Source organism: Lithobates pipiens, unplaced genomic scaffold, assembly GCF_037356315.1.
Source record: "Lithobates pipiens isolate NorthernLeopardFrog02 unplaced genomic scaffold, aLitPip1_a1.2 Scaffold_47, whole genome shotgun sequence".
NCBI lineage: Eukaryota > Metazoa > Chordata > Amphibia > Anura > Ranidae > Lithobates > Lithobates pipiens.
This window is the reverse complement of record NW_027507871.1, coordinates 3,834,913-3,861,115: the sequence shown is the minus strand read 5'-3', so window position 1 is coordinate 3,861,115 and position 26,203 is coordinate 3,834,913. Positions and strand designations below refer to the sequence as shown.

General features: G+C 48.9%; 1 protein-coding gene across 2 annotated transcripts in view; it reads right to left on the bottom strand.

The window, feature by feature from the left end:
* Positions 1–15,502: 15,502 nt before the first annotated feature.
* The window catches only part of NCAPD2 (non-SMC condensin I complex subunit D2), a 56,650-nt gene continuing 45,949 nt past the window's right edge, over positions 15,503–26,203 (bottom strand). For both annotated transcript variants that reach the window (XM_077467114.1, XM_077467115.1), the window contains 4 exons: positions 24,235–24,418; positions 22,108–22,237; positions 15,937–16,074; positions 15,503–15,679 (listed from right to left, as the gene is read on the bottom strand). In XM_077467114.1, the coding sequence (XP_077323240.1) occupies positions 15,594–15,679; positions 15,937–16,074; positions 22,108–22,237; positions 24,235–24,418 (538 nt within the window). In that variant the 3' untranslated portion in view covers positions 15,503–15,593. The remainder of the gene's footprint in view (positions 15,680–15,936; positions 16,075–22,107; positions 22,238–24,234; positions 24,419–26,203) is intronic.

Below are 26,203 nucleotides of genomic sequence, written 5' to 3'. Positions count from 1 at the left end.
GGCTATAGGGGGGGGGGGGTGTGGGGTGGTGGTAATGGCGGTCATTCCCCAGACCCCCCACACTTTCCAGCCTTCAGTTTACTCTAAATAATTTGGTTTTGTCCAAGTCAATGATGTTTGGGAGGTTTGGACTAATCTTCAGGCCTAAAATGTTTGCAGAGAAATACAAAACACCCGATTGTGAAAGGGTTAAGGTCGGTGTTTTGACTTCACCGGCCGCAGGCACGTTCAGTGGTTGCTCTAAGAAGATAAGCCAGAAGATGAAAATTCCGGGGGCCCAAAGTGGCGTCCGGTGTTCATGGTCGGTGTCCCTTATTGGTGGGGGATGTCCCAGTGAAGACTACATGCGTTACACATCATAACCACTAAGATCCTGCCTCGCTTCATCACCACAGCTTTATAAATGAGATCTGGGATTGGATTGGTCGCCGCACACGGCCCCTCCATATTTTATAGGAGGAGGAGGGGAGTAGAATGCGGCTGCACACCGGGCAGGGGAAGGTTAATCCGGACGGACGCTCTTAGTATTCAGACCGGCACATTGCTGAATATTTCATGAGGATCCGACTCTCTTCCACAAACTTCCTTTTAAGGGCGCGTTTGTTTCTATGTTTTGTTACACAGTAGCGATGACATCCAACCACAATTCAGTATCAGCGTCTTCCAGCTGGGATGGTTTCCACGGCAGCCGGGAAGGAGCAGCGCATGCCGCATGGGAGCGTCCGTGGAGGCGTGCTGTTAAAGGGGACCTGCCCTGCCCTGACCTGCCCGCCGCCATTACTTAAAGCAGAACTCCAGATAATAACAACAAGAGAAAAATGAACAGCCTGTTAAAAGATTAATAATAAAACCAGATTTTGGTGCAATATTCACCTTCAATCCAGAGATCCCCCCCCCCCCCCCCAGTCCTCAGTGTGATGAGCAACATCTTTACACCCACTTCCTCTGAGCCCAGACTGTCCTTGACCCGCCCCCAGCCGGGACAGTGAAAGGAGAAGCAGCACAGTGATGAGCTCATCTCTCTCCTCCTATCAGCATGCGGGAACAGCTTGTGATTGCGGCACTCGCACGGCGTGAGCCTAGCCATAGGGTTCGTTTACACCTCCTCAGTGCCCGTTTTGGCTCCCTAAATGCTGCGCCACCGAGCCGCAACAGCGGCACAGGCCCCGTTTGCTTAAATAGGTCACGACCGCGCCTGCTGGAAAAACGACTGGGGAGGGGGGGGGGGTATAATTCCCGCCGCGGCCACAAAGCAAGGGATTGCTGCAACAGCATGGGTACACATCCGACCGAGGCCTTTGTAGTTAATGGGGAAGCAGTTGCGGCGGGTGGCAAATGCTGTTAACCCCGTGTGATTTTAATCGCAACCCAACCACAAGTGTATACAAGCTCTCACGCTCCTCGCCCATTTTGCTGCGGTGCCCATGAAGAAGAAAGATATCGGCATGAATATTTTATTTCACCAAGGTCACTTCTGTGTGACGGAGGAAGAGGCGGCCCAGACAGGAGATCAATGGTGTGCCCGTCCGTGATCACCGTACCCCACCAAAGTCACCGTACCCCCCCGCCAGGGTCACCATACCCCCCGTCCAAGGTCACCCTACCCCCCTGCTAGGGTCACTGTACCCCCGTCCAAAGTCACTGTACCCCCTCGCCAGGGTCACCATACCCCCCGTCCAAGGTCACCGTACCCCCCGTCCAAGGTCACCCTACCCCCCTGCTAGGGTCACTGTACCCCGTCCAAAGTCACTGTACCCTCTCGCCAGGGTCACCATACCCCCCTGCTAGGGTCAACGTACCCCCCGTCCAAGGTCACCCTACCCCCCTGCTAGGGTCACCATACCCCCGTCCAAGGTCACTGTACCCCCTCGCCAGGGTCACCGTACCCCCGCCAGGGTCACCGTACCCCCTCACCAGGGTCAGTCTATCCCCCTGCTAGGGTCACCGTACCCCCCGTCCAAGGTCACCCTACCCCCCTGCTAGGGTCACTGTACCCCCTCGACAGGGTCACCCTACCCCCCTGCTAGGGTCAACGTACCCCCCGTCCAAGGTCACCCTACCCCCCTGCTAGGGTCACCATACCCCCGTCCAAGGTCACTGTACCCCCTCGCCAGGGTCACCGTACCCCCGCCAGGGTCACCGTACCCCCTCACCAGGGTCAGTCTATCCCCCTGCTAGGGTCACCGTACCCCCCGTCCAAGGTCACCCTAGCCCCCTGCTAGGGTCACTGTACCCCCCGCCAGGGTCACCATACCCCCCCATCCAAGGTCACCCTACCCCCCTGCTAGGGTGACTGTACCCCCTCACCAGGGTCACCCTATCCCCCTGCTAGGGTCACCCTACCCCCCCACCAAGGTCACTGTCCCCCCCGTCCAAGGTCACCCTACCGCCCTGCTAGGGTCACCGTACCACCTGTCCAAGGTCATCCTACCCCCCCTGCCAGGGTCACCGTACCCCCGTCCAAGGGCACCGTACCCCCCCCTGCCCAGGGTCACCGTACCCCCCACGCCAGGGTCACCACTGCATTACTGAGCTTGTAAAGTGGAGAGACCTCCATCACAGTATAGCAAGTTACAGCGGGCATAGAAAAGAATCGCCCGCCTTTAAAATAATCACATTTTGTTGCTTTACAGCAGGGGGTCTTCAAACTACGGCCCTCCAGTTGTTCAGGAACTACAATTCCCATCATGCCCGGTAATGTCTGTGATTGTCAGAGTTTTGCAATGCCTCATGGGATGTGTTGTTTCGCAACAGCTGGAGGGCCGTAGTTTGAGGATCCCTGCTTTACAGCCTGAAATGAAGACAGACACTGTTTTTGTTTTATCCAGCTGTGTTTTCTCCGTATAACTTCCAAGTGGGAGACACCAACATGTCAGGGAAACTTTACAACTTCAAAAAGAGAATCACTGAGTTGGAAAAAGGACCCCCCCCTCCCCCTAAATTGTGTCAGTATTTTGCTGGACCCCATTTTTCCTGTAATTCCAGCCTTTAGTCTGGTGGGATTTGTCTCTACTAAGGCTGGCCATACATGTTCAATATTCTTGTACAATTTTCCTTTAGATTGACCAAAAACCATATAATATGAGGTCAAAACGAAACAACTTTCAATTGTATCCAATTAGGTAGGCCCTTCTACTACAAAGATTATCCAATTGCTGACCAGCCCCTGCAGAAATACTGCGGCAGGACGGCTCTATTGCGCAATTCGCTGCCTCAGTACAGCAGTTTGTTTAACTGCTTGCCGACCGGCTCACGCCGATATACGCTTTAAGAGCCACCAGGGGGCTGCACGGAGGGGGACCCGATGCACGTGGCCAGCCACGGGGGCCATCGCGGGCACGAGGATGTGTGTGCAAGCATGCAAATCCCTGTTCGGTCAGGGGAGAGGAGACAGATCATTTGTTCCTCCTAAGTAGGAACAACAATCTGTCTCCTCCCCCCACAGTTAGAACACACTCAGGGAACACAGTTAACCCTTTGATCGCCCCCTAGTGTTAACCCCCTTCCCCGCCAGTGACAGTTACACAGTAATCAGTGCATTTTTATAGCACCAATCACTGTAATAATGTCAATGGTCCCAAAAAAAAGTGTTAAAAGTGTCCAATCTGTCCGCCACAATGTTGCAGTACAACTAAAAATCGCAGATCACCCCGATTACTATTAAAAACTTAAAAATAAAATGCCATAAATCTTTCCCATGGTTTGTAGACGGTATAACTTTTGTGCAAACCATGAAGAAATGACACTTGTCTACAATGTAAAGTAGTGAGTGTACAGCTTGTATAACAGTGTAAATTTCCTGTCCCCTCAAAATAACTCAACACACAGCCATTCATGTCTAAACCGCTGGCAACAAGTCAGTACAAATTGGGCCCAATTAGCCATTTTCCCTCCCCCCGGTGTCATGTGACTCGTTAGTGTTACAAGGTCTCAGGTGTGAATGGGGAGCAGGTGTGTAAAAATTTGGTGTTATCGCTCTCACTCTCTCATACTGGTCACTGGAAGTACAACATGGCACCTCATGGCAAAGAACTCTCTGAGGATCTGATATAAGAATTGTTTCTCTACATAAAGATGGCCTAGGCTATAAGAAGATTGCTAAGACCCTGAAACTGATCTGCAGCACGGTGGCCAAGACCATACAGCGGTATAACAGGACAGGTTCCCCTCAGAACAGGCCTCGCCATGGTCCACCAAAGAAGTTGAGGTCACGTGCTCAGCGTCATATCCAGAGGTTGTCTTTGGGAAATAGACGTATGAGTGCTGCCAGCATTGCTGCAGAGGTTGTAGGGGTGGGGGGGTCAGCCTGTCAGTGCTCAGACCATACGCCGCACACTGCATCAAATTGGTCTGCATGGCTGTCATCCCAGAAGGAAGCCTCTTCTAAAGATGATGCAGAAGCTGTACACTCACTACTTTACATGGTAGACAAGTGTCATTTCTTCAGTGTTGTCACATGAAAAGATTTACAGAAATGTGACTTAGGGGGTGTACTTACTTTGGTCAGCTATTGTATATAGTTTATTTCTATATAAAATGTGTGTATATATTTTTAAAACCAGAACCAGATGAAATGGAATTGTTTTATAACCACCAATCTTTTGTATCATTATATATATTTTAGAACTTCCTGACACTCCTCCTTAGAATTGGGGGATGTTGTGTAATGAGGGGCACAGGAGCGCCGCCTCTCCCTGGGTGCGGAATAGAGGGACCATCCGGACTTCTCGCGGCATCAATTCTATTCCCGGCTGTCGGATTTCCTCCCTCGGGTTCCGTATTCCGAAATTTGCTAAATCATCTCAGCAGCAATGGAGGAATTATTGAACTCGCTGGGTGACGAACAGGCTGTGTGCCCCCCAGGCGATCCATCAGGGTCAGACAGAGAGCCGCCCCCCTCCCCCCCACCGCGCTGTGTCCAAGGTGACATTACCACGGGGTGCGGCGACAACCCATACATCAAGATGGAGGAGGATGGGAGGGAGAGGCAGCCAGACAACACTGAGCCACCAGACACAAATCCTCCACCACCCTACACCCTCCTTCACCCACCCCCCCGCCACCACCCTACACCCTCCTTCACCCACCCCCCCGCCACCACCCTACACCCTCCTTCACCCACCGCCACCACCCTTCACCCTACACCCCCACCTCCTTCACCCCCCTCCACCCTCACCCCTCCACCCTCAGCACCCCCCCAACCCTTCACCGCCTCCACCCTCAGCACCCCCCCAACCCTTCACCGCCTCCACCCTCAGCACCCCCCCCCACCCTTCACCGCCTCCACTCTCAGCACCCCCCCCCCCCCCCAACCCTTCACCGCCTCCACCCTCAGCACCCCCCCAACCCTTCACCGCCTCCACCCCCCCCCCCCAACCCTTCACCGCCTCCACCCTCAGAACCCCCCAACCCTTCACCGCCTCCACCCCCCCAACCCTTCACCGCCTCCACCCTCAGCACCCCCCAACCCTTCACCACCTTCACCCTCAGCACCCCCTCCAACTCTTCACCGCCTCCAACTCTTCACCCTCTGCACCCCCAACTCTTCACCGCCTCCACCCTCCGTAACCCTTCGGCACCCGCAACTCTTCACCCCTCCACCCTCAGTACCACCTCCAACTCTTCACCCTCAGCAACCCCACCCTTCACCGCCTCCACCCTCAGCACCCCCAACCCTTCACCGCCTCCACCCTCACCACCCCCAACCCTTCACCGCCTCCACCCTCAGCAACCCCAACCCTTCACCGCCTCCACCCTCAGCAACCCCAACCCTTCACCCTCAGCACCCCCTCAACCCTTCACTGCCTCCACCCTCAGCACCCCCTCAACCCTTCACTGCCTCCACCCTCAGCACCCCCAACTCTTCACCACCCTCCACCCTCCGAACTCTTCACCCCCCTCCACCCTCAGCACCCCCAACTCTTCACCCCAACCCCTCCCCCCAGCACCCTCAGAACCCACCACCACCTCCCTCTGCCTCCTCAAACCTCAGCACCCGCAACACTTCATCCCCTCCACCCCCAGTACTCTTCACCCCCCTCCTCCACCCTTCATTCCCTCCACCTCAACCCCCCCGCACCCTTCACCCCACTCATTTCTATAGTCTGTGCTAAAACAAGGGACCTGGAGATAAATGCTTATTAAATGGGTGGATATTTATTTATTTAAAATTTTAATTATTATTTCAATAATTGGCATAAGTCACGGCGATCTCCAAGTTCCATCCTTTGATTTTACAGGACAACACCTTCTAATTATCAGCTGGGAGCAGCACCAATGGTTATGGTGTTAACCATGTCAGCTGTGCCAGCACTGGTGCTGGTGCCATGACACTGCAACCTCTCCCATATACTCTAGTTTTAGTGCAGGAATGAGCCCTGCTACAAAAATTGTAGTTAAACAGGGGCAGAAAAATTGGGCTGGTGGCATCACCCAGAACCAAAAATGTTCTTCCAACATATCAGCAGAGGAGGAAGAGGATAAACAATCAACATAACAGGACAGTCATTCAGCATCAGCATAGGCAGTCTTGAAGGGATGTGATATTTCTAAAAAAAAATTATTCGGTTACATCAGCTTCAGGTGCTTGGTAGCTGTGGGTGATCCAAGACTGATTCATCTTGATGAAGGTCAGTCGATCAACTGATTCGGTGGACAGGCACACCCTGTGATCGGTAACAAAGCCACCAGCAGCACTGAAGGTGCGTTCCGAAAGAAGGCTGGATGCAGGACAGGCCAGTAGCTCAATTGCATACTGTGCAAGCTCTGGCCAGTGATCCATCCTCAAGACCCAGTAAGCCAGAGGATTTTCGGTGGGAAAGGTGTCCAAGTCTGACCTTGCCCCTAGGTATTCCTGCACCATGTAAATCAGACGCTGGCGATGGTTGCTGGAACCGATCATACCTTAGGGCTGTGGACTAAAAAATTGTCTGAACACATCGGTCAGATGGCCACCTTCTCCACCGCTCCTTCTGACGGATGCCTCAGCAACACGTTGTCCAGGACCAGGAGTTTGTAACCTCCCAGTCTCTGGGAACGCGTTGCACAGACCTTTCTGCAAGGCCTCCCGGAGACGTCTCATCCTCTGCTCCCTCTGTGACGGCAAGATAAGGTCGGCAACCTTACCCTTGTACCGTGGATCAAGGAGAGTGGCCAGCCAGTAATGGTCCCTCTCCTTGAGCCGAAGAATACGAGGATCCTTCCGCAGGCTTTGTAGGATCAGGGAGGCCATGCAGCGTAGGTTAGCTGAGGCATTTGGTCCGGAGACCTCTGGGTCACTTAGGACAACATGATCCACAGCTACCTCCTCCCAGCCACGTACAAGTCCATGGGTTTCTTGGGATTGCAACTCCTCCTCCTCCGGTGACAGGACAGTGCATGGATCCCTGATCATGCCCCACTGGCATGGTGAGAAAAAACCGAGCTCCCCTGACCCTGTCCTGGTGCCGTAGTCACACAGGTACTCATTGATGGCCCTCTGCTGCGTGTGCAGCTGCTGCAGCATGGCCAACGTTGAGTTCCACCTGGTGGGCATGTCACATATAAGGCGGTTCTTGGGCAGGTTCAACTCCTTTTGGAGCTCAGCCAGCCGAGCACAGGCATTAAATGATCAGCGGAAATGCACACAGACTTTCCTGGCCTGCTTCAGTACATCCTGTAAGCCGGGGTACCTGCCCAAGAACCGCTGCACCACCAGGTTGAGGACGTGAGCCACACAGGGCACATGGGTCAGTTGTCCCTGTCGGAGGGCGGAGAGGAGGTTGGTGCCATTGTCGCAAACCACCATTCCTGGCTTAAGCTGGCGTTGCGTCAACCACCTCTCAGCCTGCCCCTGCAAAGCTGACAAAACCTCCTGTCCCCCAAACAAACCAGCGCAAGCACGGCATGGTATCGTTTTGCCTGCGTACTTGCGTAGCCCCTGGAACGCCTACGGAGCACCGCTGGTTCTGAGGACAGAGCACTAGAAGAGGCCATGGAGGAAGAAGAAGAGGAGGAGGGGTGGAGAAGAGAGGTGTGTCACAACCAATAGTAGCATTTTGGAGGCGTGGTGGCGGAACAATGCACCTTGTCCTGCATTCTTCCCAGCTGCCAGAAGAGTGTCCCAATGGGCCGTAAAAGACAGGTAACGTCCCTGTCCATGCCTGCTGGACCATGAGTCAGCGGCAATATGCACCTTACCGCTGACCGCCCTGTCCAGCGAGGCAAGGACATTGCCTTCCACATGCCGGTAGAGAGTCGGAATCGCCTTCCGTGAGAAAAAGTGGCGTTTGGGGACCTGCCACTGAGGAACCGCACATTGTACAAACTCACGGAAGGGGGCCGAGTCTACCAACTGAAAAGGCAGCAGTTGAAGTGCTAGCAATTTAGCCAAGCTAGCATTCAACCGCTGGGCATGTGGATGGCTGGGAGTGAACTTCTTTCGCCGGTCCAGCAGCTGGGGCAGGGACATTTTCCTGCTATAATCGGACGGGGGTGTACTGCTAGCAGAGTGCCCGGAAGCACTTGGCTGTGACACACCTAATTCTACACCTTCATTCCACTCAGAGCAGGTTTCAGAGAGGACTGAAGGTCTAGTGGGATTGGAAATCCCAGCTGATGAGGAGCAAGGAGAGGTCCGCTTTGTTCTTTGGTGTGGGTCTTTGAGGTACGCTTGCCAACAAGCTGCATGGCAGGTCAACATAGTCTGGTCAAGCATGTGGTGCCCAAGCGGCTGATGTTTTGGCCACAGGAGATACGCTTGAGACATATGTTGCAAATAGCAGCGGTGCGATCTGATGCACTCGTCTCAAAAAAGGCCCACACCAAAGAACTTTTAGAATAACGCACAGAGGCAGCGCCCTGCACAGGCGGAGCTCTGCGGTGTGATTCAGTCGGTGTGCTGCCCCTAAGCTGGCCCCAGGAGGGCATCCTGCCTCGTTGGACATGTGCCTCCTCCTCCTCTCTCCTACCAGGCACCCACATGGAGTCAGTGCCCTCATCATCCCCTCCCTCTTCATCGCTGGAGCAAACCTGGCAGTATGCTGCAGCTTGTGGAACATGACTGCCAGATTGCTGTCCTTCTTGAGCATCCCCTCTCTCTGCATTCACGCTACTGCCTTCCTCTAGCTGAGTATCATCATCAGAGCCTACAAAACACTGGGCATCCTCCTGGAGCATGTACCCAACACTGTGCTCAAAGAGTTCAGGAGACTTCTCAGGAGGACGTGGTGGGTCTAGGGAAGGAGTCACTGATGATGACATTGAGGAGGGAAGACGATGCGTTGGCAGATGCTTTGCTAGTACCCTGAGCCTGGGTGAGAGGATGAGGAGGCTAAAGAGGGCTTGGTCATCCACTCTACAAAGTCGTTGGCATGTTGCGGCTCAACGTGTCCAGCTGCCGAAAAAGACAAGCGTGTCCCATGGCCACGTGCTGATGACGACGATGCACCGCGTCCATGACCAGCACTGTTGTCTCTAGACACAGAGCCTGCTTGCCCTCTTTTATCGGCTCGCGCCTGTCTGCCTCTCCTTGCTGGCCTTCCAGACATGGTAATGGCCTGAAGGGAGATGGGAAAACCAGCAATTGGGTAATGTATATTGTGCTGGAGGCACACAACACCCAATAACTCCTGCAGATGGCTCAATTAGAGAAGAGCTATGTAGGTGGATATAACTGTGTATACTGTGGTCAGGGCACGCACAATCTCCTACAACTGACTGCAACTGCCTGTGGCCAATCATGGCTCTCCTCGCTGCCGGCACTGTGATTGGCCAAGCATGCGGGGTCAAAGTGCATGCTTGGCCAATCATGAGCCAGCAATGCACTGCGATGGCGCAGTGCATTGTGGGCCGTGAGTGCCACACGAATTTGGCGCAAATGGCCCATAACATTCGGAAATCGCCGAACAGCCAATGTTTGAGTCGAACGTATGTTCCACTCGAAACACGAATCTCACCCCTACAGGCCACCCAGTATCCTCTATGGGGGAGGCAGATGTCAGCGGACCCGATCAGGCCACCCATTATGCTCTATGAGGCGCCAGATGTCAGCGGACCCGATCAGGACACCCATTATCCTCTATGAGGCGCCGGATGTCAGCGGACCCGATCAGGCCACCCATTATCCTCTATGGGGGAGGCGGATACCAGCGGCCCCGGTTTAGGCCAACCATTATCCTCTATGCAGCAGAACCAATCAGGCCGCCCATTATCCTCTATGGGACGCCAGATGTCAGCGGACCCGATCAGGCCACCCATTATTCTCTATGGGGAGGCGGATGTCAGCGGACCCGATCAGGCCACCCAGTATCCTCTATGGGGGAGGCAGATGCCAGCAGACCCGATCAGGCCAACCATTATCCTCTATGAGGCGCTGGATGTCAGCGGACCCGATCAGGCCACCCAGTATCCTCTATGGGGGAGGCAGATGCCAGCGGACCCGATCAGGCCAACCATTATCCTCTATGAGGCACTGGATGTCAGCAGACCCGATCAGGCCAACCATTATCCTCTATGAGGCGCCGGATGGCAGCAGACCCGATCAGGCCACCCATTATCCTCCATGGGGAGGCGGATGCCAGTGAAACCTGACCAGGCCACCCATTATCCTTTATTGGACAGCGAATGCCCAACAGATTTGTGACCGCTGAGCATCTGATTAATGTACTTATTGCAATTCCCCCCCCTTGATAAAAATATGTATTAGAACTCATATTGGCCTAAATTTATGAAGGCTTTTTTTTACCTGATATATTATATACATTTATTACTTTCTGCTATAAATAATTTTGGTCTTGGCTTTGGTCTCAAAATTGGTCTTTATTTGTTTATAGCGTTAAAAAAATAAAAGCACAGGTGATTAAAATACCACCAAAAGACGACTAATTTGTGGGGGGGGGGGGGGGAATAGCAAATTTGGGTACAGCATTGTACGACCGCACAATTGCCAATGTAATGCAGCAGCGTACCAGAAAAAAAATAAAAAAAATTGCCTGGTCATAAAGGGGGAGGGTAAGAAAACAGCCGAGTCTTGTGTAATCCGTGTCATCAGGGACAGCTGAGAACACAATGCCCCCCCCCCCCCCCCCCCAGGGACAGCTCAGAACAGCCTGGAGGAACACCTGTTTATCGGAGGAGGAAACCGGTTCTGCAGCTTTGCATTGTTTGTGTGAATGGCGAGACACGGAGCCGGTCACCTCTGACCTCACATTGGGATTGGAAGAGCCCCCGGGAGGGGATTAAATAAAAAAAAAAAATCTCCAAATAGAGAAGAAGAGGTGACATTCAGCAGACCTGTCAGGTGTAGAGGTCGGTCACGTTTTTCCAGGATTTGCAGGAGCGCAAACATTCACCTTACAGCATGAAGAAGGTGTACATACAGTAATGGCCCCCCGCACACACCATCCGAAAATTGCTAGTAAATTGTTGTATTTTCGGACAACTGTACTGATTAAAATGAAAAGCGTACAATCGGGTATCGTATGAGAAAAATTCTCATGTTAGTTCAATAAAAAAAAATAAAAAAATCAGATGAATTGTGATCAGCTCGCGAAAGCTCTGTACTAAACGATCCGATTAGCGTCCGATCGCTTCCAAAGTGGTGTTTATCGTGAGTACGGGCCACGAGGCTGGGATCACACCTCCGACAGATGCGGCTGGCAGCAGGGGGGGTCCGCGGCGTCCCCGTTCTCAGTATCGGGGATGAATTTTTGCCCGAATAATGGAGCCAGACGCTCAGCGATCCTCTCCTAGGGAGACCACATCACCCCTTTAATCTGGGGGGCACATCGATTACTCAGGTCCTGATTAAGGTGGTAATTAAACTCACTTGGTGCCTTTATCTGTATTAAATCATCCTCAGACCCGGGTCATTAGTATATGTCCTGAATTAAAGGGATAAGGGGGCAACTCTATCCGCTCCGCAACTGAGATGGAGGCAGTTCACACAGAGAGCCGCTCACCATCTCCCGTCATGCAAATTGGATGCAGTAAAAACCTCTCATCCAATTCACAGAGGTGTGAACCCGGCCCTAAAGTGTAAGTAAAACCCTCCTATCATTTTCAGCCAAGGAAGCCGCCATCTTGGCCCCAGTTTAAACTGCACATGTGATCCTTCATGACAAAGACCATTGGATGGTTTGACTGGTTGGTTGGGAGCACAACCAATGGGAGTGTTACATTTGCAGCACGTGCCTGAAATGAAACTTTTATGGATGGGTTTTACTTCCACTTTAAAGCGATACTAAAGTCTCGTTTAAGTTTTAACCTAAACATATTATACTTCTCAGCTCTGTAATGGTTTTGTACAGAGCAGCTCTGATCCTCCTCTTCTCGCCGCCGCCCCCCCCCCCCCCAGGCTGAGCTCCTGGCCTCGGCCTCTGCTCCCCACAGCAAGCAGCTTGCTATGCGCTGCTCTGTGTGTATCCATTCAGACACGCCCTCTCTCCCGATAGGCTCACTGACTTTGACAGCAGCAGGCGCCACCGGCACCCCAATTGCTGTAGCATCCAATGAGGAAGGAGAGTCCCAGGCAGCCGAGGCTCTCACACAACATCGCTGGATCAAGAGGGGGCTCAGGGCAGTACAGAGGAGGGGGGGGGGGCGCTACACACAGAAGGCTTTTATCTTAATGCACCTTCTGCTTTCACATCCACTTTAAGACCCCTTTCACACCACACCGCCCTTTGCGGCGGCGGTAAAACGCCGCTATTTTTAGCGCCGGGTTTGCGGCACATTTCGGCCGCTAGCGGGGGCGCTTTTAACCCCCGCTAGCGGCCGCGAAAGGGTTAAAACAGCCGGCAATAGCAACGTTTTGCCGGCGGCATTACAGCGCTGCCCCATTGATTTCAATGGGGAGCAGCGGTAAACACACCACTCCTTCACCGCTCTAAAGAAGCTGCTGCCAGGACTTTTTTTCTGACGTCCTGCCAGCGCACCGCTCCAGTGTGAAAGCCCTCGGGGGGATCACGCTACAGACAACGGTGCAGCTTCTTCAGGGTGGATTGCAGGCGCTATTTCTAACGCTATAGCGCCTGCAAAACGCGCTGGTGTGAAAGGGGTGTAAAAAACGCACAAGTTCAACTTTTAGAAAAAATATTTATTATTACATAAAAGAAGCTTTTATTTATTTTTTACAGGCGCCTGCAGAGCATTGCACCCAACACGGAAAACACTATATGAGAAGGGAATATTATGGTAGGCACGGCGCTGTTCTTATAGGCCAGGGATAGGCAATTAGCCGACCTCCAGCTGTTGCAGAACTACAAATCCCATGAGGCATAGCAAGACTATGACAGCCACAAGCATGACACCCAGAGGCAGAGGGATGATGGGACTTGTAGTTTTGCAACAGCTGCAGGTGCGCCAATTGCAGATCCCTGTTATAGACCAATGGAGTTGTGTTATACCCTCTGCAGATTATAGCATTAACTATGGAAGAGGGCACAGATCATTTCTTGGATAAGCCCACTAAAAACAGACTTGATCAAATTGGAGAATATTATAATGAAAAAATATAGAAAAAATATATAAATATAGAAAAAATATATAAATATAGAAAAAATATATAAATATAGAAAAAATATATAAATATAGAAAAAATATATAAATATAGAAAAAATATATAAATATAGAAAAAATATATAAATATAGAAAAAATATATAAATATAGAAAAAATATATAAATATAGAAAAAATATATAAATATATAAAAATAATAAAAATATATAAAAATAATAAAAATATATAAAAATAATAAAAATATATAAAAATAATAATATTTTTATTATTATTATTAATAATAAAATAATAATATTAAAGTAATAGATAGATATATATATATCTATCTTGTACCTACTCCATTACGCGGATCAAATTATACCCCTTTTCACACTGAACACTATACAAATGTCATTTTTTTGTGGTTTAGCACTCCATTTTATGTTGGCACTATACAATTTATTTTCTCACTTGGTTTTTATGTTGGCACTTTATTCCGCTAGCGTTGTCAATTTTAAATATGCTAAACCATTGCACCCCCTCTGATCAATGGATCGTGGCAGCAATATTCTGTAGATGGGGGCCCCCCCCCCAGATTTCCACCCACACCAGGCTGGCAGTTAGAAAGAAGCATCAGTGGACTACAAGAGCACCAAGTACTGCTCCTGTAGCCCATATGTTATGGTGGTGGAGGGTACTTGTTCATTGACGGATATGTGGATGAATGACGCGGGTGTGTAAGGGGGAAGTTAGCACTTAGAAAACATGCATGCAAGCCCCCTCCCCATTGGATTGTTAGTACAGCAGCTCCTCCTGAGCAGTCAGTGTCTCTTCGAGCTGGCTTGGAAAGAAGAACCCAACACACACCAATCAATATATTTATTGGGGGATGGAGATTAAATTAAATCACACACACACACACACACACACACACACACACACACACACACACACACACACACACACACACACACACACACGTAGCAGAATACATTTTGGCCTAAATGATTTTTTTTTTTTTATTGGATATGTTTTGTTTTATAGGAGAAAGTAAAGATTTTTCTAATTTTTTTTTATGTTGTGATATAAAAAGTCAAAGCATATTCCTCTCTATAGTGTGTTATGGTCTCAATCCAAAGCATCCAAAGTGGCTCCTCTCTGCTCTCCCCTCCCTCCATCGGGATGGTTCACTTCTGACCGTCTAATGCCAACTCATGAGAGATTCCAGATGAACAACCCTCCCCCAGCACACAGATTGCCCTAGGACAGGGCTTCTCAACCTCAAGTCCTCAAATACCTCAATGGGACATGTTTTGAGAACTTCCATTAGAGGGAAAAAACAAAAAAAAAAACCTAACAATATTATTGATTTAAAGCAGCTTTGCAAAGTAAAGGAAAACATGGCCTGTTGGGGGTACTTGAGGAATGAGGATGCCCTAGGAGGCTGTGGAAGGGGTCCACTCAGGTCTCAGATTACACTCAGCTCTTTGCTGTGCAGTGAGAGACAGCCCTTGCCTTCTGGAGAAAGAAAAGAAAAAAAAGAAAGCTTTACAAGAGACGACTGCTGATAAACAGGTACAACTTATGCAAGAGGGATTCATCTCTGTCACTGAAGCCAGTCACTTAACTGGGGATATGGAGGGATTACAGCCACTAACTACAGAGAAGCCACTTGGTGCAAAACCGATAATCATAAAATAAAAATTTGTTTCTTCATTTTAAGAAAGGCCCAAAACACCTCAGTTGATTGGAGGTATATATTGAAAATCCTAGCCAAGCCAACTTTCACAGTTGCCTCCTGTATGGACAATGTAATCTCTCTCACACAGAGGAAAGTTGAACCCAGAGCCCCGGTGCAGCAAGGTCCACGTCACATCATACTGAGGCATCAAACTACTCGTGTGTAAAACATGTAAAAAAAAAAAAAAAACTTTATTGAGGAGCGATGGACACAGACAGGACCCGGCGACAGGAAATATGAAGGTTTTATATATATATATATATATATAAAAAAAAAAAAAAAAAAAAAAAAAAAAAAAAAAAAAAAAATCAGACAAATATAAAAAGGAGAAAGTGAAGTCAGGAGATAAAACCAGGACACAGGAGAGGCATTAAGGTCACCGAGCCCGGGAGCGAGTAGAGGTGCGTCTGATAGGGGTGGGGTTTTTGGGTGTATCGGCTTCACTCAGTTCTGCCTCCAGGTCTGATGGGGAAAAAAAAAATAAGAAAAATAATGCAATGATTAGCTATGCGACTTAAAGATACAAACACTCAATTGGGGGAGGATTTACTAAAACTGGAGAATCTGGAGTAGCTCTGCATTGAAACCAATCCGCTTCCATGTTTTATTATCAAAGCTGAAGTTCGAATCTGATTGGCTCCTGTGTGCGTCTACACCAGATTCGGAGTGCTCCAGTTTTAGTAAATCTCTCCCGGGGTTTCTCTTACAGCGACACTCACCGGACTCCTCATCACTGGAGAAAGTGACGGCGACTTTCCTCTGCGTTCTCCTCGGGGGCCGAGCTTTCGGAGTCTGAAACTCGCTCTCTTCATTTACCTTCTGCGATCGATTTACAGACTTAAGAGGGCGCCGCTTAGCTGAGGAGAAAAAAAAAAAAAGAGAATGCCATCAAAAAGGTCTACAGCAATTCTATGATTGTTATTGTAAAACATGACAATACATTTTCTGATTGAGGGCAACAAGGATTTGAAGCAGGGGTCTCCAAACTGCAGCCCAGGTGCCTTTAGCTGACACTTTGGGCACCCTTCCTCCTACTTACACCAAGAGGGCACCATTCCCTCTACTAACTCACAAATGGGGCACCCTTGCCCCCCCCCTAATGACACCATCCAATGGGGCACCCTTGCCCCCCCCATTGACACCATCCACGGGGCACCCTTGCCCCCCCAATGACACCATCCACGGGGCACCCTTGCCCCCCCAATGACACCATCCACGGGGCACCCTTGCCCCTCAATGACACCATCCACGGGGCACCCTTCCCTCTACTGACCACAAATGGGGCACCCTTGCCCCTACTGACACCATCCAATGGGGCACCCTTGCCCCCCCCCCCCCCGACACCATCCAATGGGGCACCCTTGCCCCCCCCTGACACCATCCAATGGGGCACCCTTGCCCCCCCTAATGACACCATCCACGGGGCACCCTTGCCCCCCCTGACGACACCATCCACGGGGCACCCTTGCCCCTAATGACACCATCAACGGGGCACCCTTGCCCCTAATGACACCATCCAATGGGGCACCCTGGCCCCCCTACTGACATCAAAGTGATCTGCACCGCCTTATGTAGTTTCTTGTGGTGGGTGGAGCCTGCTGGGCCCTCCCACAACCATGCTCTTTGTACAGGCTGTATACAGCACAGCGATGATGTAACCTTATTCAAGGATTTGATGTGTACAAAGTGCATTTATATCCTTTGTTTTTGGAGTGATGTGACCTCCAAAGAGTTCCATGTTGGAACATGGAACAGCGGTCATACAGGCCATGGCGAGTGAGGGCATTACTTATTGTGTACCTGCTAAGTCCAGGACTTTCTGAAGTTCTCCACAAGTGCTCCTTGGCTCTTGGACAACTCCTTTGGCAAGATTTCTGACACAAGAGTGAAAAGAATTGTGAGGAGCGCCTGGTCGTGGCCGGTTTATGGTGAAATGATGTCCTTTTCACTTCCAGGTTATGGCCCCAACAGTGCTCACTGGAACATTAAGAATTTTATATAGCCTCTTGCAAGCAATGCCAAGCAGTATGTTTTGTAACAAGGTTTGCGAAGGTCTTGAGAGCTCTTTGCTTTTACCAATCATGAGATGTTTGTGTGACACCTTGGCAATGAGACACCTTTTTATAGGCCATCAGGTGAGACTGAACCAGATAATATTAAAATTCCACCGACCAGGGGTAGGGTTGATCTCTAGTTAAATCGATTTCAGCCGCTGTCTTCGCTTTCCATGCATTTTTGCACATCCATTTCTTCAGGTGTTCAATACTTTATCCCAGTCCCCCTCCATTTTATTACACATAATGTTATTTCTGAACAGATTTGTTTTAGTGTCTTTGTATGGATTGCATGGGAAATTTCACGTCATCACCTTTACCAATATATTTACCTAGAAAAAAAAATGGTGATGTGTGCGATACCTATTGCAGCCTAAGGCTGTTTACATACAGCCAGTACAATAACACTCCACCCGGTCTTGTGAAACCATAACCACAGTCCACAAGCCGCCACATGCAAACGCCTATGGAGTGCGGAGGTCCTCCCAGTTTCTCATGCCAGAGGAAGGAATCGGGAAAGCACTTCAGCTGTATTAAAAAATAAAACCCTCACCAAACGGGAGCCCACAAGTGCCAATATAGAATAAGCATTAAAGAGAATATAGAATAAGCATTATCAGCCCACCTCAGGAAGTTCCACCATAGGGATGATGGCTTACTTAAAATTGTATAGGGAATGATGCGAATCCGGAAGAGAGAATCTCCAAAATGGAAACCTGTTGGATTCCTGAAGTTGACACCCTTGTCCCCAGAGGACCAAAACCTGGATTTGGACATCAACTACTTTGTGGATAACCATTTATATTGGTTCTTTCGATTTAAAAGGCGTTTTGAAATATAGGCGATACACCCTCACAGCTAATTTACTAGGTCCACCTTGCTAGTAGCGGGTTGAACCCCCTTTATTAGGTCCCCCTTGCTAGTAGCGGGTTGAACCCCCTTTATTAGGTCCCCCTTGCTAGTAGTGGGTTGGAACTCCTTTTGGCTTTCATTCTTGGTTGGAAACGTTCCTCAGATCTCGCTCCATAGTGACCTGATAACATTACGCAGTTGCTGCAGATTGGTGGAACGGGAAATTGGCATTGTGGATAAGCAGCCGACAAAATCCCAAAAGCGCTCTATTGGATGAGATGTGGTGAGTGTGGAGGCCATTGGAGGACAGGGACCTCATTGTCCAGTGGTGAGATGATTGGAGCTTTGTGACATGGCTCCTTCCAGCAGGATAATGCACCATCGGAAGGTGGGGACACTGTAGTCATAAAGGGATGGCCATCAACAATACTCAGGTAGACTGTGGCTTTTAAACCATGCTCAATTGCTACCAAGGGGCCAAAGTGTGCCCACACCATTACACCCCCCACCACCAGCCTGAACCGGTGATACCCCCACACCATTACACCCCCTCCACCAGCCTGAACCAGTGATATACCACCCACCCCACACCATTACACCCCCCACCACCAGCCTGAACCAGTGATATACCACCCCCCACCCCCCCACCAGCCTGAACCGGTGATACCCCACACCATTACACCCCCACCACCAGCGATATACCACCACCCCCCTCCCCCACCAGCCTGAACCGGTGATACAGGGCAGGATGGATCCATGCCCCAAATTCTGACCCCCGCCATCTGAATGTTGCAGCTGAAATCCAGACTCAGACCAGATGTTTTTTCTCAAAGCTGGTGATCCTGTGCCATATGTAGCCTCAGTTTCCTGTTCTTAGCTGACAGGAGTGGCACCCGATGTGTGCTCTTCTGCTGCTCTAGCCCATCTGCTCCAAGGTTGGACGTGTTGTGTGTGCGCAGAGATGGTATTCTGCATACCTTGGGTGTAACAAGTGGTTATTTGGTTCCAGATGATAGAAAGGCTACAATAAAACTCAGTCTGCCCATCACCTCTGACATCAAGGCATTTTCCTCCAAACAACTGCCGCTTCACTGGATAATACCGAGAGATGGCTGTATGTGAAAAATCCCAGAAATACTCAGACTGGCCCGTCTGCCACCAACAACCATGCCACGTTCAAACCCAGCATCAGAATGGGGGAAGAGAGGGGGATCTTTGTGACTTTGAACTTCAGCAAGTAGTCTTCACAACATCTAAAATGCATAGAGTTGCTGCCATGTGATTGGCCGATTAGCAATTTGTGTTATTAAGCAATTGAACAGGTGTACCCAAGTGGGCAGCGAGTATCTGATTTAAGCAAAATGTAATATTTATACACATTTTTGATGTATATTGTATTCATCTAATCCAGGGGTGCCCAACCAGTGGCCCGCAGAGCCCTTTGATGTGTCCCATGACCTCCTGCTCTGGGATGGCAAGCCCAGATTACAGGTTTTCTACCCACCATGCCAGAGCATCAGTGTTGTTAATGAAGCCGGCGGTAGAGGAAGCAAGAAGCTGCAGAGAAGATTATTACTAAAATCACAGTGTATATATGGACATATCTGTTCTGCAGTGGTTACTGGGCTGCTTTTAAACTGATCTGTAGCGCAGTGTACCTGTGACTTACCTGCACTGAGCCATAGACTTCTGGTTTTACCTGTGGGTTTGGGGCACTTTCAGAAAGTGCACCACACCTGCAGGACATGATAGAATTCTATGGCAAAGTACAGCTAACCTAAAAGGAAAGCCACAGGTGCAGGTAGACCGCAGACCATCAGTGTAAAAAGTTTCCCTGCTGGGAAACATACAGATCCCAGAGGCAGCGGGTCCATCCTTATTGCGCAGCGCGACTCGCGCATGCGCAGTAGGGAAGCGGGAAATGAAGCCGAAAGGCTCCACTTCCTGATTCCCATACCCAAGATGGCGGCGGCAGCACCCGAGAGACGATCGAGAGATCGGCTTTGGGTGCCGACATCGCGGGCGTGCTGGACAGGTAAGTGTCCATAATTTAAAAGTCAGCAGCTGCAGTATTTGTAGCTTCTGGCTTTAAAAAAAAAAAAAATAACACGGAGTCCCGACGGACTCCCGCTTTAAGCACTTTAATACATTGATTGTTACATTTGTCCTGTTTATGCAATAAAACCCTTGGATTTTACCGATGTTGGTTTTTATTTTTTCCCCTCTTTATGGCTCTGGACTTCCGATCGCTTCACCTGCATATATACACTCGTTTGAGTATCACGTTATTGACAGAGCAGCAACATAAAGCGGTACTCCATTGTGGTTCATTGCCGGGGAGGTGGACGAAAGATTTTACTTCTCTTCGAAGTGTTACATCCTGAGATTTGGTAATACCTTCATCGGGAGATGTGCCTTATGTGTTGGCTGTCTGGTAAGCCTTGAAATTAGCTGGTGGTGGATGCACAATACAGAGAATTATATGAAGATTTGACTCCTGGGCTTTTCTTCATTTGCACTTGTCTTCACGGAATGGACTTAACTTTTTTATTTGTATTTATCTGGTATGTGTTATGCACATTTTCATTTTTACTAGGGGTGCAAAGGATCGGCATGCGCTGCGGTCTCGGCCTTAGGAAAGGCCGCGGCTTTGGCCTAGTTCCGGAGCAGCGGCCATCTTGGTACACCCGTTGGCGTTTACAATGCGATTGCTCTGTGAAAGAGCGATCACCTGTAAACAAACAGCTGGTTTCTCTCTCTCCCCTCTCTGTACAGTGGAGGGGAGAAATTGGATGGCAGCCACAACCATCCCAGCAATACTCTGCCAATACTCACCCTGGCAATATTACATTGGGGGAGATGACGTGGATATTACAGTGGGGGAGGTGTATATTGCAGTGGGGACTATATGGTGGTGGCATTCCAACAGGTTCTTGCAAATGCAATTATTTGCTGATCCGAGGAACGATCCGATCCGTGAGTTTGATCCGTTGCACCCCTGAATTTTTACACTTAAAGCGGGGTTCCACCCTAAAGTGGAACCTCCGCTGATCGGATCCCTCCCCCCCTCCGGTGTCACAATTGACACCTTTCGGGGGGGGGGGGTGGAGATACCTGTCAAAAACAGGTATTTACACCCACTTCCGGGCATAGACTCCTGTGAAAGTCTACGCCATTTCCTGTCCTGCCGTGCTGTCTGCTGGGACACACACGGGTCTCAGTGACAGCGCGGAAAATTCCTATTGCGCTGCGTGACTCGCGCATGTGTAGTAGGGAACCGGGAAGTGAAGCCAATTCGCTTCACTTCCTGATTCCCTCACCTGGAATGGTGGCGGCAGCAGCCGAGGGATCGTTCGGCCTCGCTGGAACCCGGGACAGGCGAGTGTCCATTTATTAGAAGTCAGCAGCTGTAGTATTTATAGCTGCTGGCTTTTAAATATTTTTTTTTTTTTGGTGGAATCCCTCTTTAATTTGTGTCAATTATTCTGTCACAGGGATTTGGGGATATAGTATTTATATTCCTTTTATATACAACGTGGTTTCACTATACATGTAAGGTCACATTTGTTTTTAGCGCAGCTCCATCTTTTACAAAATGCTTTAAAGGGACAGCCCGCGGGTGCAGTTCCTTCCGAGCTCTGTGCTGTGAATGGCGGGAGGGACATCATGGTTCCGGCCACTCACAGCGCAGAGGCTGTGAAACCAGAAGTAACTCCAGGAAAGAAGTCAGCCGTCTCAGCCGTGTGCGGGAGCCCCTTGAAGGTTTCGTTCTAAGGCAAGCATTTCATAATGAGCCAGTATGTGATGCACTAGTCTTGCAGGTCCCCCCCCCCCCCTTTTGTTGTTGTTGGGTTTACAATCTCTCCAATATGGCCTACAATGCACATGTGTTGACATGAAACTGGTGCTGTGCTTATGGCATATGCAATACATTTCCAGGACTGCTCACAGGTTCTACATCATTTGGCATATTCCTGGACTTACCCGGAACATTCTTCTTCACAGAAGGCGGAGGGTTCTCTCCATCCGGGATCGCCTCCTCCGCAACGTCCATGTTCTCCAGACCTTTGTTATGGCACACCGTCAGCTTCTTCTCAAACTCATCAATCATAGTCTGCAACAAGAGTTCAATCAAGTAGGCCAACATAATTTGGGTTGCAGAGAAGAACAAAAAACAAAACAAAAAAAAAAAAAAAAAACACCCAGGAACACAATAGAATGGCAATGGTGAGCAGATGGGATATCTAGGCCAGAGCGCCGTATAATTAAATCTGGTTTAGGGCATTGTAAAGCCCACCCCAAGGCTCAGGGCACAGAACAGCTTGCGATTTTTTTTCTCTTTTTATTAAAAAGGTGCCTTTCCCCCCCAAAAAATGCATTTGAAAACGCTGTACAAATACAGCGCGACAAATTGCAAAACCCACTAATATAATATAATATAATATAATATAATATAATATAATATAATATAATATAATATAATATAATATAATATAATATAATATAATATAATATAATATAATATAATATAATATATATAACACAAACAATATTGTTGGGGGTTCAAACTTCTAGCAAAAAAAATTAAATAAAAAAAGATTGACATATGGATGCAGAGCAGAACTGGGGACAAAAGCCAGGAGGCGAGCCTCATCTGCCAATACCACATGACCAGCTCACCTCCAATCAGATTTTAGTGCTCCATTAACCTAAGAGGGGCTTCCGCCAGCTACATGCTGCGGCCTGAATTTTATGAATGGGATGGACCGCGGTGTGTGCACAGCAAACCAACACAAAGAGGGTTTTTAGTAGGTGAACCTCGTACATTTCTAGATGTGGAGAAGTTTTCAGATCCAGGTTTTGTGTTTCGGGTTTTCAGTTCTTTAAAAACAGAAGGCCTTTATTTCATTCCAACACCGGCTTACCCTTCACTACAGGGGACAGTAAAGGAGAGAGCTGGTTCAGAACAATGCTGTATTGTAAAGACTGCCAACCTTGGCAGACTGAACCGGAGCAGATTCTTCCCCCTCCATCTCTGGCATGGAAGATTTCTGTTTTCTACAGGGTGCGCCATTCCCTGTGCCACACTGGAGACACAGGAATGCAGACTGCTCCGTTGTCATTGTGAGTGAGCACATCCACACAGGACAGATGAGATTACAGGACCTGAAATAGGATAATTAAAATCGCATACCAACATTTGGGCCATTTTTTCAGATAAGTCTTTTTTTATCTTTTTTTGTTGAATTGGGCAAATAATTGACCAGTCTATGGCCAAGCCGAACTCCAGCTCATAAGGAGCTGCATGGACACAGATGCAGCTCCTGATTTGGCATCTGTAGAGGTGCATGGCCCCCCGAAAGCAGAGCGTACAATATCCGGCTCACTTCTGCATAGAAACCAAATCAGCTTCAGCTGAACAAGCTGAAGTTAGAAGCTGATTAGTTTCTATGCAGAAGACGTGAGACTGATCTTGCACTCTCCGACCTTAGTAAATAGACCCTTGTGTGCCTCTGGGGCCAGGCTCCCAAATCAATGTCAAGTTGGGAGCAGTGCCTGTGCTGCTGTTGCTCCCAAAATTGACATCAATGGGACTGTTTGCAGCAGGGATGCATGGAACACCTGTGCATCCCAGTGTGGGTAAACACGCCCTCGAGCAGGTCTATGTAGTGTACCCTGTTTGAACGAGGCCCCAGTAAGAAGAGATTGAGCCACCAAAGCCCAACCAAACTCATGTTTTTTGGTACTGGGATGCAGGAAGAAGAAGAAGTAGTAGTAGTAGTATGTGTGCAGCGCTGGAAGACGACCCGTATTTATTAGGAACCTGGTAAACATTGTAATCTCAAGCTCCTGCAGTGTAGTTTGCCCCATTCCCCTCAGGCAGGCAGTTACTGGATGACAGGAAGGTCAATGAACTACTAAGCTCTCATCAGCACCTTTAGTAGTTCATTGAGGACTGCAAGCCATCAGCAGTTGTAATTCTTCTATTCATAGAACTCTTATGAGTTAGGGTTGCTTTTTTTTTTTATTGTGACAGTGGGTGTGGGGAGAAGATTCCCAGTTCGCTGTCACAATGGGGGATTTGAGCACAACGTCTGCTCATCATCTCACCTTCAGTTCAGGTTTGGCTCCTTTGCGCATCTTCCCTATGACGCTAATGAAGGAGTTGTAGACGGCGTCATCGCTCAGCTTGTCCCCGTAGCAGTCAAAGCAATCCTGCATTTTCACCAGTCCTTTCTCCGAGAACGGCAGGAGGGAGAGGCAGTGAGCGAGGTCCCGCCACTGGCGCTCAGTTCTGTGAAGAAAAAAAAAAAAAAAAAAAATGATAGAGAATATATATATATATATATATATATATATATATATATATATATATATATATATATATATATATATATATATATATATATATATATATATATATATATATATATATATATATATATATATAATACCCCAGGAAGTTACCACAGAAGGTTTTAAAAGAGGTAAACAAAGCACAATTCTGCTCAAAATTTATCAAAGTGATTGACAATCCTCCACACTTAACACAGACCTGGTTTGTTAAAGTGGAACCCCCCCCCACCAATTTACCAAACTTGTAAAAGATGCATGTATATATTTTGCGCTCAACCACACAATCAAGAAACCAAATATATGGTGCCATAGCTGATCTTACACACGTGCATCACCATGGCGACTGCGGATCAAACAAACAGAGGCAAAGATGGCAGCTTCCTTGGTAGAAAAATAGAGGAGGGATTGGTTCAACTGTAAGGACTCGTTTACACTTGCTTCAATGTGTGGCATTGGACATGCATTGTTTTTAACCACTCGCTGGCCACCCTATAGCAGATATACGGCTAAAGTGTGGCTGCTGTGCGCAGGATACACACAAGTGTGATACTACACTTCCGAGTAGCAGCCACGAACGTGCGCTACCGGCAGCTCGCTCATTATATACAGCAGGAGCCAATCAATCGATATAGGGGCACCCGACAGTCATTCGGTTCGAAGGCAGAATGCCGATCTGTCAGTAGGGAAAAGGCATGAATCCAGGGACCAGGATCCATGTCTTTCACTAGTAAAAGCAAATTGTATTTGGGTAGTGTTGCACGACTGCACAACGCTGCATCTTAAAAATGGCCTGGTCAAGAAAGGGGAGTAAACCCTCTGGGGGTCAACGTGCTCTGAATGGCCCTCAGAGCTCCGGTCACTAGGAGCCCTTCGCACTGGAGCCACCCATGTGGTGGCAGTAAAATGCTACTTTTAACTCTGCAAGCTGCGCTTTTGAAGCTCTGGCCAGTTATTTCTCCAGGCAGGGGTGTTTTGTGAGTGGTGTATACAGTGTGCCCAACCTGCCCCAAAGATGCTGCTTTCAGGACTTCCCAAACTCCAGTAAAGACTCAAAAAAAGCACGGTGAAGCGGCGGGCGCTTTAAAAAAAGTGTGTTAAAGTGTAAAAAGAAGCCCCAAGAGGCAAAGCACCACCCTAGATGGTTAGCAGGAAAGAGTGGAAGGTTTGGTTCAGCTTTAACCCTTTCCTGCCTAAAGGGGAAAAAAACAAAATGTTAATGCCCAAGCACAATTTTGCAACTTTGACATGGGATATGTAAAGTTTTACTATCAGCACAGCTACTTTGGTGCATCCAGGTGAATTATACGGCATTTTTTTTTTCCAGGACAAATTAGGCTTCCACTTGGCGGTAATTGATAGTCCCTCATTTTTATCAAAAAAGAAAAAAAAAAAAAAGGCCTAAAATAGTAACAAAAATGTAAATAATTCTTCATTCAAATTTAGCTGTTTATTGTTACTATCAAAACCTAACACCAATTGTACAATGACAGTATATTATCCCATCTTAGACGATATCATCCCCTTCTCTGGTCCCCTTCCCCCTTGCCGAGTGCCCCCCATAGCAAGCCGCTTGCTGTGGGTGCTTGGTCCCAAGGCAGCTCTCTGCGTCCATAAGACACGGAGCGTGGCCCAACTCTGCCCCCTGGCTGTGACTGACAGCAGTGGCAGCCACTCATGCACGTTGCAGGCTTGAGATCCGGCTCAGGCAAGTATTGGGGGGGGG